This window comes from Ailuropoda melanoleuca, chromosome 7 (assembly GCF_002007445.2).
Source record: "Ailuropoda melanoleuca isolate Jingjing chromosome 7, ASM200744v2, whole genome shotgun sequence".
NCBI lineage: Eukaryota > Metazoa > Chordata > Mammalia > Carnivora > Ursidae > Ailuropoda > Ailuropoda melanoleuca.
The window spans coordinates 126,449,264-126,463,730 of NC_048224.1; the positions used below are offsets into that span (position 1 = coordinate 126,449,264).

At 40.4% G+C, this 14,467-nt stretch overlaps 1 protein-coding gene across 3 annotated transcripts in view; it reads right to left on the reverse strand.

Annotated features, from left to right (window-relative positions):
- Window positions 1-14,467, reverse strand: part of UGGT2 (UDP-glucose glycoprotein glucosyltransferase 2) — a 186,003-nt gene that overhangs the window by 43,633 nt on the left and 127,903 nt on the right. For all 3 annotated transcript variants that reach the window (XM_002918641.4, XM_034665381.1, XM_034665382.1), the window contains 4 exons: window positions 12,451-12,546; window positions 6,772-6,874; window positions 3,984-4,063; window positions 779-962 (listed from right to left, as the gene is read on the reverse strand). In XM_002918641.4, coding sequence (XP_002918687.2) covers window positions 779-962; window positions 3,984-4,063; window positions 6,772-6,874; window positions 12,451-12,546 — 463 coding nt within the window. The remainder of the gene's footprint in view (window positions 1-778; window positions 963-3,983; window positions 4,064-6,771; window positions 6,875-12,450; window positions 12,547-14,467) is intronic.

The following is a 14,467-nucleotide window of genomic DNA, read 5'->3' on the forward strand; positions in this document are numbered from 1 at the left end:
AAAAAAAAAAAAAAATAAAATGCTTCCTCCGTGGTTTGTGGTTTCTGAATACAATGTTTTGAAAGACTCAGTCTATTTTAAAATAGCCTCCTCCCCTTTTTTAGGGAGGTGGGCTGAATGCAACAGGCAGGTGGGAAAGAGAAGGCTGTTTATTTCTCGGAGGAGGATCACGGGGTGGGGCTGCAGGGAGTGGGGAGTGGGGGCAGAGGACGGGTAGGGATGGAAGGGGATGGGGTGGAGGGGGGTGAGGCTGGGGATGGAGAGGAGTGGGGTGGAGGGCAGTTGGGGAGAGCAGGGGGTTGGGAAGGAGCACACGCAGCTGCAGCTTTGAGTGAGCACTGTTCCCTGCTTCCTACCCTTTGGGGCTGCTTTCTCTGGCCATGAGCTGTGGGGCAAAATAGAGTTTTGAGATGAAACTGCTCCTTTCAGAGTTAAAAACAAAGCCTCTGGGCAAAATAGGTATTTCACGTGTCGTCCTAGGGTGCTGGGCATCCGTCTCTGCATTCTCTCTGTCATTCATCTTACGGGAGCGCCTGTGAACCAGGGGCTGAAGCCACAAAGCACGTGAGAGCAGCTAAGAACCTGGAAAACCTGAGAAGCTGAATTTGGAAGTTAGGGAAACTCAAAAACCAAAGGAGAGACTGGGTCAGGACCTAGAACCATAAGGAGGACAATTCTGGGAGCAGCTGCAACACCATCACGCTCTTGCCACAGTTATAGGGGCAGTAAGAACTTACCCCATCCCTCTTTCTTGACAGAACTTTACCAGACCACTTACATCCTTGAGATAAATGTTGTCAAGGTCACAGTTGCTGTGTACTGTCTCAACCAACCAGCCTTCAGGAGTAATCATGTTGAGAGTGAGAAGGGGCGCTTCAGGGATATCCAGGAATGTTGCCACGGGCCCAGTGATGCCATTAGCCACTACCACCAGCTCTGGTTCCAGAACAAAACGATAAAAGCTGTCAAAGGAACATAAAGAAAAATATGTGCTGTGACCAAACCTGAGATTTCGGTTTAAATATTTAAAAACTGAAGATGGCTTAAAACCATGACCAAAAAGTCTCAAGTTAAAAAAACTAAAACACATTATACTGCAGAAGAGTTAATGCTCGTAAATGGTAGACAATCACCTACTATAAGATTATATATGTTATGTATCCTTGTTGATTATTTCTTAACACGATCAGAATGCCTTTAGCATATACTGATTCATGTAGGTTCTACTAGTTTATGATCTGTATTTGCCCACTGATCCTTCTTCAGATCTGACCATGGTCCATTTTCCAGCCATTTTATTGGATCTTAGCACCATTAATCATATGAAGAGATGTGATAACAGAAAGCAATTAAATTCAAGCAAGTTAAAATTCTGATAAAAGTTCAGTTAAAAACAGACAGGACTGAGTTGAAAACAGCTGGTTATTAACAAAGCTTTAGTGTATTTTGGCCTAATAAAGAACTAGCTTTATTATTAAGAATCGTGACTTTCGCTATTTGGAGACAGCAATCAATGTGTCAGCTGTGCTGTAGTTAGCTTCAGGCTAGACTAGGAGAGGACCCACGTTCAGGCTGGTGCAGTTCCCTCCAGGGTCGCTGGAAAAAGGACTGCAGCTGGTTACCGGTGGCTGGCTGTAGACTGCTCTCGGGTCCTTGCCACAAGGTCCCCTCCAGCTTGCTTGGTCAGGGAAGCACGCAAGAGCAAGGGATGGAGAAGGCCAGCAAGACACAAGTCACAGCCTTTTAGAACCTAGCTGCCCAGGAGACCTTCCACTACTTTCGCCACATGCTTTCCATGAGAAACAAACCCTAGGTGCAGTCCGATCTCAAGGAGAAGCTACAGAGCGGATGACTCCCAGGACGGTGATCCCCGGCAGCCGTGTCCAAAGCTGCCTACTGCAGGCAGGCTGAGTGGAAGTGAAGAGGGGTGAGAGACATGGGGAGAATGCAGCCACAACAAAAATGGACAAAACGAACACTCGGTACTGTCCAGTGCAGTGGAAATGTCATCGAGTAAGAAGTATTCCAAGGATGCTGCCGAAAGGAATGTCTCTGTGACTTAGTAACAACCACCCAGCAGCAAAGAGGAAGTTAAAGGCAAGCTGACGGGGGACGTACGGTGATGAGATAAACAGGGTATGAGCAATCTGTAAAGAAACTGAGAAGAGAAAGAATTCAGAAGAGGAGAAAGTCAGGGCTCCAGGGGAGAGGAAATTAAGAGAGCAGTTTCTCTTTTTAAACTGAGTAAACTCTCAGGATGCAAAGAAAACGGCTGGCAGAGAGGTTAAAGACGCAGAACAAAGGGACTATGTGATAAAGGAAGGCTCCAGAACAAGTGGGGAAGCATGGGCTCAGACAGAAAGGGAGGGTTCACGAGAGAGAGCACCCCCTTCTGCTGCCCCGCAGGAAGGCTGGACACTTGAGAGACGCAGGAGGAAGCTGCCCATGACGTCTCCCTCCTCTGAGAAGGATGGGGCAGTATTCTACAAGTCAAGGGGTGGGGATCAAAGTGTTATCTTGTTTGCTTGATAGATGCTACTGAGCCAATAATGCTCGTTGGAGCCCACAGTTCCAAACCAGTTTCAGTTTTTGCGCTGTGCTGAATCACTAACCACTCCAAGCACTAACGGTCATTTCACCTTAGAGAGGTCAAGTTCTTTCCCTCCTAACGGATTATGCTTGCTTATGTTCAATATTCCTACTCTCTATTATATAACTCAAAGCTTTATGGAGATACTATGGAGAAGATCTGTACTTGTACAAAGAAAAATTCCGTACTCAGCTAACTGACCTCTCAGAGGCTAAAATAAGAAGAGAGCTTTTGTTCCGATTTGGGACATGACAAAATTTGAAATACACAAGATAAAAGAGAAGTCAGAGAACAATGTGAATGAGATATGAGGACAAGAGTCTCAGGAAAGGAATGAATGTACCCTCAACTTTCATCTAAATTCTCTACATTTCCCATTTTATTGCTTTCCAAATATTAAAAATATTGCCATGTTTAATTTATCTGCTCAAGGCAATAATCTCTGGTATGTTTATCAATTAAAACAAATACAATTTAAGAAGTAAACAAGGGATTAACTGAATGCAACCTTTCTGTCTTGTGTTTGCATATATTTTTTTAGAGCACATTATATTACATTATACAAAAAGCACATTAACAAGCCTTTTTTCTGCCCCATGACACCTGAAGGATACTGTATATACCAATCGGTAAGAGTGGCTCAAAATGACAGTGATTCTCATCCTGAAAGAAGAGAAGGGTATATCTCTGCCCCCACCTGAGACATTCTTTCAAAAGTACAGAATTAATGCAGAATATCTGTACACAATAAACATTTTCTATATTATTGAAAGATTATTCTACATGAATTACATCTCAATACTCCCAGATAATGAGATGATATCCTAAAGATCATTTTGATAATTCAGCTCTGAAGTACTGAAAATAAGGCTAAACAGGGACGCCTGGGTGGCTCAGTCGGTTAAGCGTCTGCCTTTGGCTCAGGTCACGATTCCAGGGTCCTGGGATCAAGTCCTACATCAGGCTCCTTGCTCGGCTGGAAGTCTGCTTCTCCCGCTCCTTCTGCCCTCTGCCCCTCCTCATGCTTGCTCTCTCAAATAAAATCTTTACAAACAAAAAAAGGAAAATATAGCTAAACCAAAAATGGTTTAATTCAACTTTATTTTCCTCTTGTGTATTTCTGAATAGGTATTCCTAGATCACATTTTCAAAAATATCCATGGACAAACATAAATCCTTGTAAATTCTGCAATTAGATTAGATCAATTTTACTTGTTAGGTTATTTTAATTTTATATCAATTAAGGTTAATAAATTATCTTTGATCTTCTGGTCTATTTCAATTAAGCATCTCAGGAAGAAAAAAACCAGACCCAGTAATTATGGTTCTCTTTTTTTTTTGGTCTTAGCATTTGCAAACCTTTTGAAATGAAATTATGTTCACTTAGACTCACCTCTTTAAAGGGGCTTCTGAAAGCTTACCCCTACAGTTCATGAACAATTTTATCTTCATGTTGATAATCTTGCCAAGTACCTATTAGAAAAAAAATTCCCGCAATTAATATTAAGTGATCTTACTATCTAACGTTTATTAGGCATTTACGATGTACCAGGCACTATGTTCACACTTGATATTCATTCTCATGTGATCCTCAGGACAGCCTTCAGAGATAGCTACCTTCAGAGCTGAGACAGAGAGATGTGGTAATTTGCCCAAGATCACACAGCAAGTCATGGCAGAGGTCAGATTTGAATCCCAACAGTTAATTTAATCACTCAAGGGTTACACTGCCTCCTTTTTGCTTAATATGACTTTCTTTCATGGTATCCAAATTTCCTTAGCATTTAAGAACAAGTAAAGTAATTGCCAGAAATAACATGCAAACACAGAGTGGGGCCTCCTGGCAACAACGGTGAAGGTACCCCAGTCTGTTCTGAATTCCACCCACATGGTAGAGATGTAGGAAGTTCCTGGCTACACACAGATGAAATACTCTCTTTTTATTTCCTTGGGGCATATGGCATAGGAGAATTATTAATTTTGGTAGTCTCTATCTCTAGGAAGGCAAATCAGTGCAGATTTGAAAGACATTAGACAACCAAGGACATAGGTAAAGAGAGAGGGGAAAAAACAGGTGCATGGAATAGAAAGGATGCAGGCTTGAAAAGGAATTAGAATACCAATGGAATGAAGAGCTCTGATTCCCATTCTATCACTCCTCATATTTGCCACAATGGAGGTTGCTGAGTCACTGTTTTTCCCAAGTGTTAAACGAGACACTATCCATTTCTTCCAATAAATTATGTTTTATAGCATAAATTTTCTTTATAGTAAGAAATACTAAATTATGTGAAGTGCTGAGGTGCTCAGAAAGAAAGTATGCTATTATTTCCAATCATGTAAACTGGGATCCATTCCCATATTTTATATTTCTGTATAATCTCATATTTCTTATTCCTAAATTCTATCTTTACATAAAAACTTTAGAGGCAAGCCATGGTTTTTCCTGAATAACGACTCTGTATAAACAGGGTATGTTTACACTATAATGTATCGTACTAGCTCCACTCCCTACAGGTATGGTTACCTGACTGCTGTTCTCTAAAGAATAATCTGAATAGCGTGTCTCCAGAAGTTCAAACTTGAAGATGTACAAATGTTAAAAGAAAGGACAGGGGTAAGTAAACCCACTATGAAATTGCTTCCCCTGCTTATACAATGAATAAGTAAAATGGCAAAGACTTTCCAAAATTATTTGTCCAAACAACTATAAGAGCTATTGGTAATCCCTTTTTCCAATATGATTTGGTAGAGCAAACTAATCTGAGAGAAACTGCAGGGTGAAATTTCGCCGGCAGGTATACCCATATGACCCAGCTCGATCCCTTACATCATCCAGCAGACTCAATGTCTAATCACTTTTGCCTGTTTCCAAAGGTGAGGCCAACTGTCAGAGGACAAATGGTTTCCACTTCTGAGAATGTTTTTTAAAAAATGTGTCTTTAAAACAAGCATGGAGTAATTTCAAATAGGAGTACCCCAAAATTTTGAACATCACTAGAAAACATACATAGATTTCCAGCGTAACTAGAGTACGGGATCTACCCACTGAAAGCTGCACCACAATGTGAACCTCTCAAGTTTTCAGTATAAAGAAAAAGCACAGAATGGCCTTTCAGAGTCGGCTAGCTCCCTCCCAGGGTTCCTTCTCTCTGCTTGCTCAGTGAACGAACGTTCAGCCTTATGCACAGCTTCCGGCCTCCCTTGTGTGTAGGTGCAGCCACGTGACTTGCTACATTCTGGTCCGTGAGATGTGACAGGACAGAGGACGCCCTTGCTCTCTCCTTCCGGCTTGCAGAAACACGGAGGGGACATGAGACGAGCCTGACGAGTGATCACAAACCATGAGACAGGAGGTGCTTCACGAAGATGGCTGAACCACCAGACAAAAGTCACCTGCGTCCTCACGCTGTGGAGCTGCCTTAGCCACTCCAGGAGCTCATGTTTGGACTGTGAGGTGAGAGAAATAAACTCCAGCCTTGAAGGTACTGTTACTGTGGCCAGACTTACTGAACACAACCTTCACTCACCTGTCTGGCTATTGTTACTTATTAGATCATTGACTTCTCTAGAAGCCATTCACTCTTCAGCACTCGCCACAGGATGAAGAGGGGGAATTAGGATGAATCAGCTCAAAATGCTGCCACAAAATACCACAGACTGGGTGGCTTAAACAACAGAAATGTATTTATTTTAGATGAAGATGCTGGCTGATTCGGTTTCTGATGAGTGCTCTCTTCCTGGCTTGTAGGCGGCCACCATGTTGCGATGCACTCACATGACCCTTCTTTGTGTGAGGAGAGACAGGGATCTCTCTCCCGACCTCTTCTGTAAGGCTATAAATCCTACTGGATTGGAGCCCAAGCCATAAAACCTCATTTAACCTTAATTACCCTCTAAAAGGCCCCGTTCCCAAACACAGTCATAGTAGGGGTTAGGGCTTCAACATACAAATTTCAGGGGAGGCAGGGGACAATAATTAAGTCCACAGCAACACCTAACCTTGGGACTACTGTAACACCCGAGGCATTTCATTTTCTACACTGAAACATAACATGTTAATTAAAAGCTGCATAGAATAAAGCATCAACAGCACAGATACTTGAAAACAGACCTGAAAGATTATAAATTTCAAAATGAAAGTATATAATAAAATGATATATAATACAATATTATCTTACAATCAATAACTGGGCCATCTTCTGTGCTTCTCGTGTCAATGGATCAACAATAGCAATGACATCAAAGAACATGTCATTCTCTTCAGGATTTATTGTTATAATGCTAGGAAAATAGAAAATAAGATGAAAGATGATCAATAAGATTTATTTATCTAATAAATCTTAATCTCAGCTATATACATTCCTTTTTTTTTTTTTTAATATTTTTTAAAAGTAATCTCCATACACAGCCTGGGGCTCAAACTCACAACACTGAGATCAAGAGTCACATGCTCCACCAGACTGAGCCAGCCAGGCGCCCCTCAGCTATATGCATTCTTATAAATTGCTTTTTTTCTAAAAAAAAATTGCTTTCTTTCTCACTGGATTAAAAAATCCTGGTTACTTCACAGATGAAAATACAAATTTATTTGTTTTGAATTCTAAGTTTTTATTTTAATTCTAATTAGTTAACATACAGTATAATATTAGTTTCAGGTATAGAAATGAGTGATTCAACACCCAGTGCTCATCACAGCAAGTGTCCTCCTTAATGTTCATCACCTATTTAACCCATCCCCCCACCCACCTCCACTCTGGTAACCATCAGAGTGTTCTCTACAATTTAGTCTGTTTCTTTTTCTTCCATGCTATGCTTTTTCTTTTTCTTCCATGCTATGCTCATCTGTTTCTTAAATTCCACATGAGTGAAATCATACGGTATCTTTCTTTGATTGCTTTATTTCACTTAGCATAACATCCTCTAGTTCCATCCACATCCTTGCACATGGCAAGATTTCATTCTTTTTGATGGCTGAGTAACATTCCAGTGTGTGTGTGCGCGCGCATGCGTATCACAAATCAAAAGTGAGGTGTATGTACGTGTGTGTATATATACATACATTTACATGTATATGTAAATGTCATTTACATGTCATTTACAAATAAAAACTACAATGAGATACCACCTCACACCAGTCAGAATGGCTAAAATTAACAACACAGGAAACAAGAGGTGTTGGCAAGGATGCAGAGAAAGGGGAGCCCTCTTACACTGCTGGTAGGAATGCAAGCTGGTGCAGCCACTCTGGAAAATGCAAATTTAAAAGCCTAATGTTTGTGTTCAATAAATTACAAAACTGGAAAGAATCAGAGAAAATGAAAGTAAGATTTTATGAATGAGTGATTTTTAAAAACTCTTCAAAGAACAATTTATTACAGTGAAAACTTTCATTTAACCCCTCCCAAATTCTCATGGATCGTACAATATTAAAAAATAAAGCCAAGATAATTTTTATGTTAGTTGAATATATTTTCTCAGATTTGAGAATAAAATGAACTGTCCAGTAGTTTTATTAAATTGAGTATTAAAAAAATCCCAACATAAAACAGGAAAGTTCAGGGGGAAAAAGCCCAAATTTATCATACATATTTTTGCCCCCAGTCACCTTTCCTGACCTCCTCCCCCCCTCAGTCTTCTTCCTTGGGTCTTTCACTGAACTAAATTCTAAGTTAAAAGACGGACTAATCTTTACAGGGAAATGTTGGGGAAATTAGTAAAAGCACAGAAAAGGCCAGTGGGAGATAATAAGTTCTTTAGATTTACTATAATCAAAAGTTAAAAGTATATATTTGACTAAAAGTACAGAATATTCCAACTGAATTACTGTTTTAACACTGATACAGGAAGTCAGTTTTTCAAGCTGTATGAATTAAATATCTTACATATTACAAAGGGAAGATTTCCAAATCAAAACATATACCTGTAAAAGTACAGGGACATTAGTCTTCTTTGGTGTAGGAAGACTATAAATAACTAGACTTTTTGCAGTGAAGGGATTAATTTCTCAGCAATAAAAGCTAATGTAAAAGTCACTTCAAATATGGGTCCTCTGAGAAAGAAACAAAAGACGTTTATTTTATATGCAGTTGACATGATTTGATTTTGTTAAAATAGGAGTGACAGAATCAGACAACAGATCCTGCTACATAACTACTAGATATAAGGACTACAAATCAGATGCTTTCAAATTAAAGGGACTATCTACAGTGGTTAATTATGTTAGTTACCTTGGTGAAAATTTTACAAATTACTGCCATACTTGTACCACTATTCAAAACTGGTCATTTTCTGTATGCTTTATGAGATTGTATGTGGCCAAAGTAGGCATCTGTTTACCCAGACTACTGCCAGTTCTGTGAGGTTATATGTATCAGAATCCCACAGCACCCATCGTCTATCTCTCTGTGCACTGGTGTTGATTCATGACGATTTTCTGAGCAGAATCCTGAGCCCGTCAGTAGGTATTACATTGACTCATCTAAGTAGGAAGGCTCTTTCCTCAGTCAATATCAACAAAAAGATGCTAGCTCTACCTACACCACCTTTAAAAAGGGCAATGGATTTGAATTCAATTGTCAAGAAACCATTGCTACACTTCATGCCATTAGCCAGGAAGAATAAGGGCAAATACACGGACAGTCAATAATTATTAAAAGCTTAAGTCAGAGAAATCCATGAAGGGCAGCTTGAGGTATGTACAGTCTCTCAAGTCTTAGAGAGAAACTAAGGACGTTTCAAACAGGCCACGGCAATGGGAAGCTGCTACTCAGCCAATATCCTATCCATTCCATGCAGAGTTGTTTTACTGAATTGAATGACCAGTTTTTGTATAAGGACAGGTCAAACTATTTTAGAGATGTTGTTGAAACACTATTATTCATCCTATAATATTCCCTCTGTGAAGATTTCTTGGAGAAATTTGTGTGTCCTCCCTCTTCTAAACACAGTTACATTTCACCTGAACAACTCATTTATTTTCATTTGTGAACTTTGTGAACCGTGTAAACTAGAAAACTTACAGTTAACTTTGGGGTGTGTCATGGCAGACAGAAAGGCCGGCCACCCTTCCTCACAACATCCTTTCCTTCCTAACTGCCTGCCCTGTGAGCACCAAGCTCTAGTATCAACAGCCTTAGAGGGACTGCTTCACCAGCTCCCACAACTGTGTAAGGATAAACCCTACAACAATTCCTTTATAAATAAATCAGTGCTCATCTACACACCCCCACATGCACACACATGTGCTCGCATGCACACTCACACACACACACACATTAGCAGCTCAGCTCTGACTGAACCGGACTGTCTTGTCCAACAGCATCTCTCTACTTTTCCTATGGATGCAACCTAAATCATATCCAACAAAGTCATTCTTCTTTCATTAAATTAATACCTTCAATTAGGTTATCATTAAGTTTTGCTGGCCTGGATCCTACTTTTAAGGTGGATATTCACATGCAGTCCCCTCCCCCCCCCCCCCCAGATCAATGTGAGTTGTTTTATGGTTTAAGTTTCAGGTCTAATCTTTCTCTTTTTTTTTTTTTTTTTTTAAAGATTTTTTATTTATTTATGTGACAGAGACAGCCAGAGAGAGAGGGAACACAAGCAGGGGGAGTGGGAGAGGAAGAAGCAGGCTCATAGCAGAGGAGCCTGATGTGGGGCTCGATCCCGGAATGCCGGGATCACGCCCTGAGCCGAAGGCAGACGCTTAAGGACTGCGCTACCCAGGCGCCCCTGTCTAATCTTTCTCTTATTTCCAAGTTTCGTTAGTTGTCTAACAAATACACATAATAGCTGCAATGCATTAAGTATCTATTATATTCAAGGCAGTAGGTCTCATAAAACCCTTGAAGGGTAGGAATCAACACCGTATTTTATAGATTATGAGAGGTCACAGGGCTATGGTAACTAGGATTCAAAATCTGGGTGTTTTGGACAAGAAAGCTCATGCTATGTCACACAACCAATATTGACCTAGGTAAACATATCAGCATGGGTAAACGCGTAGAAAAAAAGTCTAAATGCCTAAATTATATCCATGAACTCAGAAAATGGCAAATTACTGCATGTTTCAGAAAGTAGGCATTAGGTGAGTATGTATTATTGCATAAACAGAGAGGCATGCCAATACATACAGGCCACATGCCCATTCATAATTATTTATAGAAATGCCTCAGAAATAACAGACGAAGTTGGAGAACTGCAGACCACTGTCACAAAGTCACATAATACCCTTCCATCTTCCATGTCTATAAAATAAGGCAGTAGGCTTAAGCAGCAGATACACTGACAGATGTGAAAGGTAGAGAAAGAAAGTCGAGAATGACAATAAACTATAAAAGATCGAATGTTTCAGACATTGAACATGGGCGTAAGTAAGTTTCAATGTATCAAAATTCCTAAGTATAATATAGCTTTTCATGGAACAGTCTAGTGACTAATGTTTACAATGACGGTTTTGAGTAATCTGTGCTAAATTATTTCAGCACATGGTACGCAGAACTCAAAGAAGTTTCTAAGAATTCTAGGAGATGCGTTTAAAAATACTTACAAGTACTGAATCTCAGTTATCTGAAAACAATAAAACTTCCTTTCCAACAGTGCTACTTTCCTTAGAAAGTAATCTTCCCTTAGTTTACTCCTGTGTGTGTGAAGACCTCTCTAAAGACAGACGTCCTGCGGCTGAAGCTGGTGTTACGGCTGGAGTACACATGAGCAACCCAAGACGGCATCTGCCATAAAATCAGCAAACTTAGAAGAAGTGTCAGCCCTTCCGAGTCTGTGCTAAAGTGTCTGTCTCAATTTTTATAGGAGCGGTAATTAGAAAAATATCATATAATAAAACATGCCTATAGTTTAATTATATGATGTCTATTTTTTCTCCAATTCTATGTGGTCCTTAATAAAAACAACAGAAAAGGTTCTCTTCTGGGGACACAGATAATTGTATGTATGTAGACAGAGCTTGGTGAATTTCATTTCAACTATCTTAGAGGAACTGTGTAATATAGTGAAATTACACACTAGCTTATTTCTCTGATGGCTGCCTTCAGAAATCTAATCTTCATGAAATAATACATTTTTAACCAAAAAGTGTTCCATGGATAAATAAGTAGCACAACTGCTGAATTAACCAAAAACAAACTTTTCTTTTAAGTTTTCTTTTAAGTCTTTTAAGTAGATCACATCTCATAACTGTTAATATATTGATGAATACTGAAAATCTCTCCCTATCCCTTCCCAAGAATGCAGTGTTCTCTAAACTTACTTGACCAGAGAACAGTTTTCCTCTCAGAATATATGTGTCAACATCTCAGAGCAGTGTTCCATCGAACACATCTTGGGACATGCCCTTATAAATGTCTACATTTTATTTTATTATTTATTTATTCATTAAAGTAATCTCTACCCCCAGTGTGGGACTTGAACTCACAATCCTAAGATCAAGAGTCACATCCTTTTCCAATTGAGCCAGCCAGGCACTCCCATGTCTACATTTTACTAATCAGAATTCTTTAGTAACTGAATCTTTTATACACTGAGAATATAAACGTATTATTTATATATAATAATCCCCAAATACTGCAAAAATCCCAAATGATCTTGAACAAGAAAGATAATAAAACAAATCATACTAGATAGAACTTACCTGAAGCTTCACATCCTTACACATCATCCTTTATTTACCAGAATATATAACTAATTGGAATTTCTTTTCCAAATCTTGTCAAAGACATTTCTTCTCTAACGATTTTTAATTCTACTTTGAATTTTGCTATATTATAAATATAAATGGAAACTATAATTGAGTATGGGATACAGTGACAGAAAAAACGCACACACTATTATGTTCTTACCTGTGATTCTCTCTAAGAAATGTGATATCATGGCGAGATGCACGTTTAGGCAAAGAGGAAAGAAGGGCATCAACTTTCATAACAAGGTCGCTCATGCTAGATAAATGAGACAGATAATGTGTGAGTTTTTCAAAGAAAAAGGTCCATATTTCATGTCACAGTTAAAATGTGTGAGTTTTTCAAAGAAAAAGGTCCATATTTCATGTCACAGTTAATGCCTGAGAAATGGAAATTTAGTTTAAAATATCTCCAATAGACAAGCTTTATATAAATAACTTTTCTTCAAAACTTGTTCATAAGAAGAATTTGTCAGTTTAAAGTAAGATGACTGTTGCTTTAAAAACCATCCTGGAGGGGAGTTAAGATGGCAGAGGAGTAGGGGACCCCTTTTTCAGCCGGTCCCCTGAGTCGAGTTGGATAGGTACCAGACCAGCCTGAACATCCATGGAATCAGCCTGAGAAGCAGGAAGATACATCTGGATCTCTACAAATGAACATCTCCAGTGCTGAGTATTGAGGTACGAAGCGGGGAGCTGTGAAACTGCGCACAGATATTGGAAGATAATCAGAAGGGGGAGGGAGCCGCCGGGCTCTGGCCCCAGGAAGCGGTAGCCACCTGGACGGGGGAGCGGGCGGACTCGAGGATAGGCACCTGCGAGAGAGCAGGCTGAGACTGGGAGCTCTGGAGCGCACGGGGTGGCTGGCGGCTGGTGGTGTTAGAAACACAAAGGACAGAGACGTACCAGTCCTGGAAGTGAGGGCTGGGACACCAGGTGTGGGGCGCACATCCTGGGACGCTGCAGGGTTGAGCAACACCAACAGAAACAGAGTTAAAGTGGCCAGAACATCAGTGGAGAATGGTCCACGATCCCTCTGCTCTGAGACAGAGGCTTAAATTCGGCTGCTGCTGCTTTCTCAGAAGAGGCACAGCAAACCACCAGGGAAAGCCGCCAGAGAACAAAAGCCTGGAAATACCAGCTCACAGGGTGCCCATCCCCATCCCCTCTCGGAGGGGACACGGAGACTCTACCCAAACAGGGTTGCTTGAGTATCGGCGCAGCAGGCCCCTCCCCCAGAAGGCAGGCTGAAAAATCAAGAAGCCCACATCCCTAAGATCCCTATAAAACAAGGGTGCACGGCCTGGGTACTGGTCAATAATGTGGGCTCTGGACAACTCCACAACCTCTCCACATCAGAATGACAAGAAGGAGAAATCCCCCCCAGCAAAGAAAAGACAATGAGTCTGTGGCCTCTGCCACAGAAATAATGGATATGGATGTAACCAAATTATCAGAAATGGAATTCAGAGTAACAATGGTCAAGATGATATGTAGACTTGAAAAAAGTATTAACGAAAATGTGACAGAGAATATAGAATCTCCAAGGGCGGAAATGAGAGTGACTGGCAGAAATTAAAAATTCTATGAGCCAAATACAGTCAAAACTAGAGGCTCTGATGGCCAGGGTGAATGAGGCAGAAGAATGTATCGGGGAACTGAGGGTGTGTTAGTAGAAGAGAAAGCTAAAATAGAATCTGGGCTCAAAAAAATCCACGCTCAAGAATGTAGGTTACAGGACATTACTGACTCAATGAAACGTTCCAATGTCAGAATCATCGGCATCCCCGAGGGGGTGGAGAAAAAGAGAGGTCTAGAAGAGATATTTGAACAAATTGTAGCTGAAAACTTCCCTAATCTAGCAAAGGAAACAAGCATTCGTGTCCAAGAGGCAGAGAGGACCCCTCCCAAGCTCAACCATGACAAACCTACACCATGTCACGTCATAGTGCAATTCGCAAATATTAGATCCAAGGATACAGTATTGAAAGCGGCCAGGGCAAAGAAATTTCTCACGTACCAAGGCAAAGGTATCAGAATTATGTCAGACCTGTCTACACGGACCTGGAATGAGAGAAAGGGTTGGGGGGGCATTTTTAAAGCTCTTTCAGAGAAAAACATGCAGCCAAGGATCCTTTATCCAGCAAGGCTGTCATTCAGAATGGATGGAGAAATAAAGA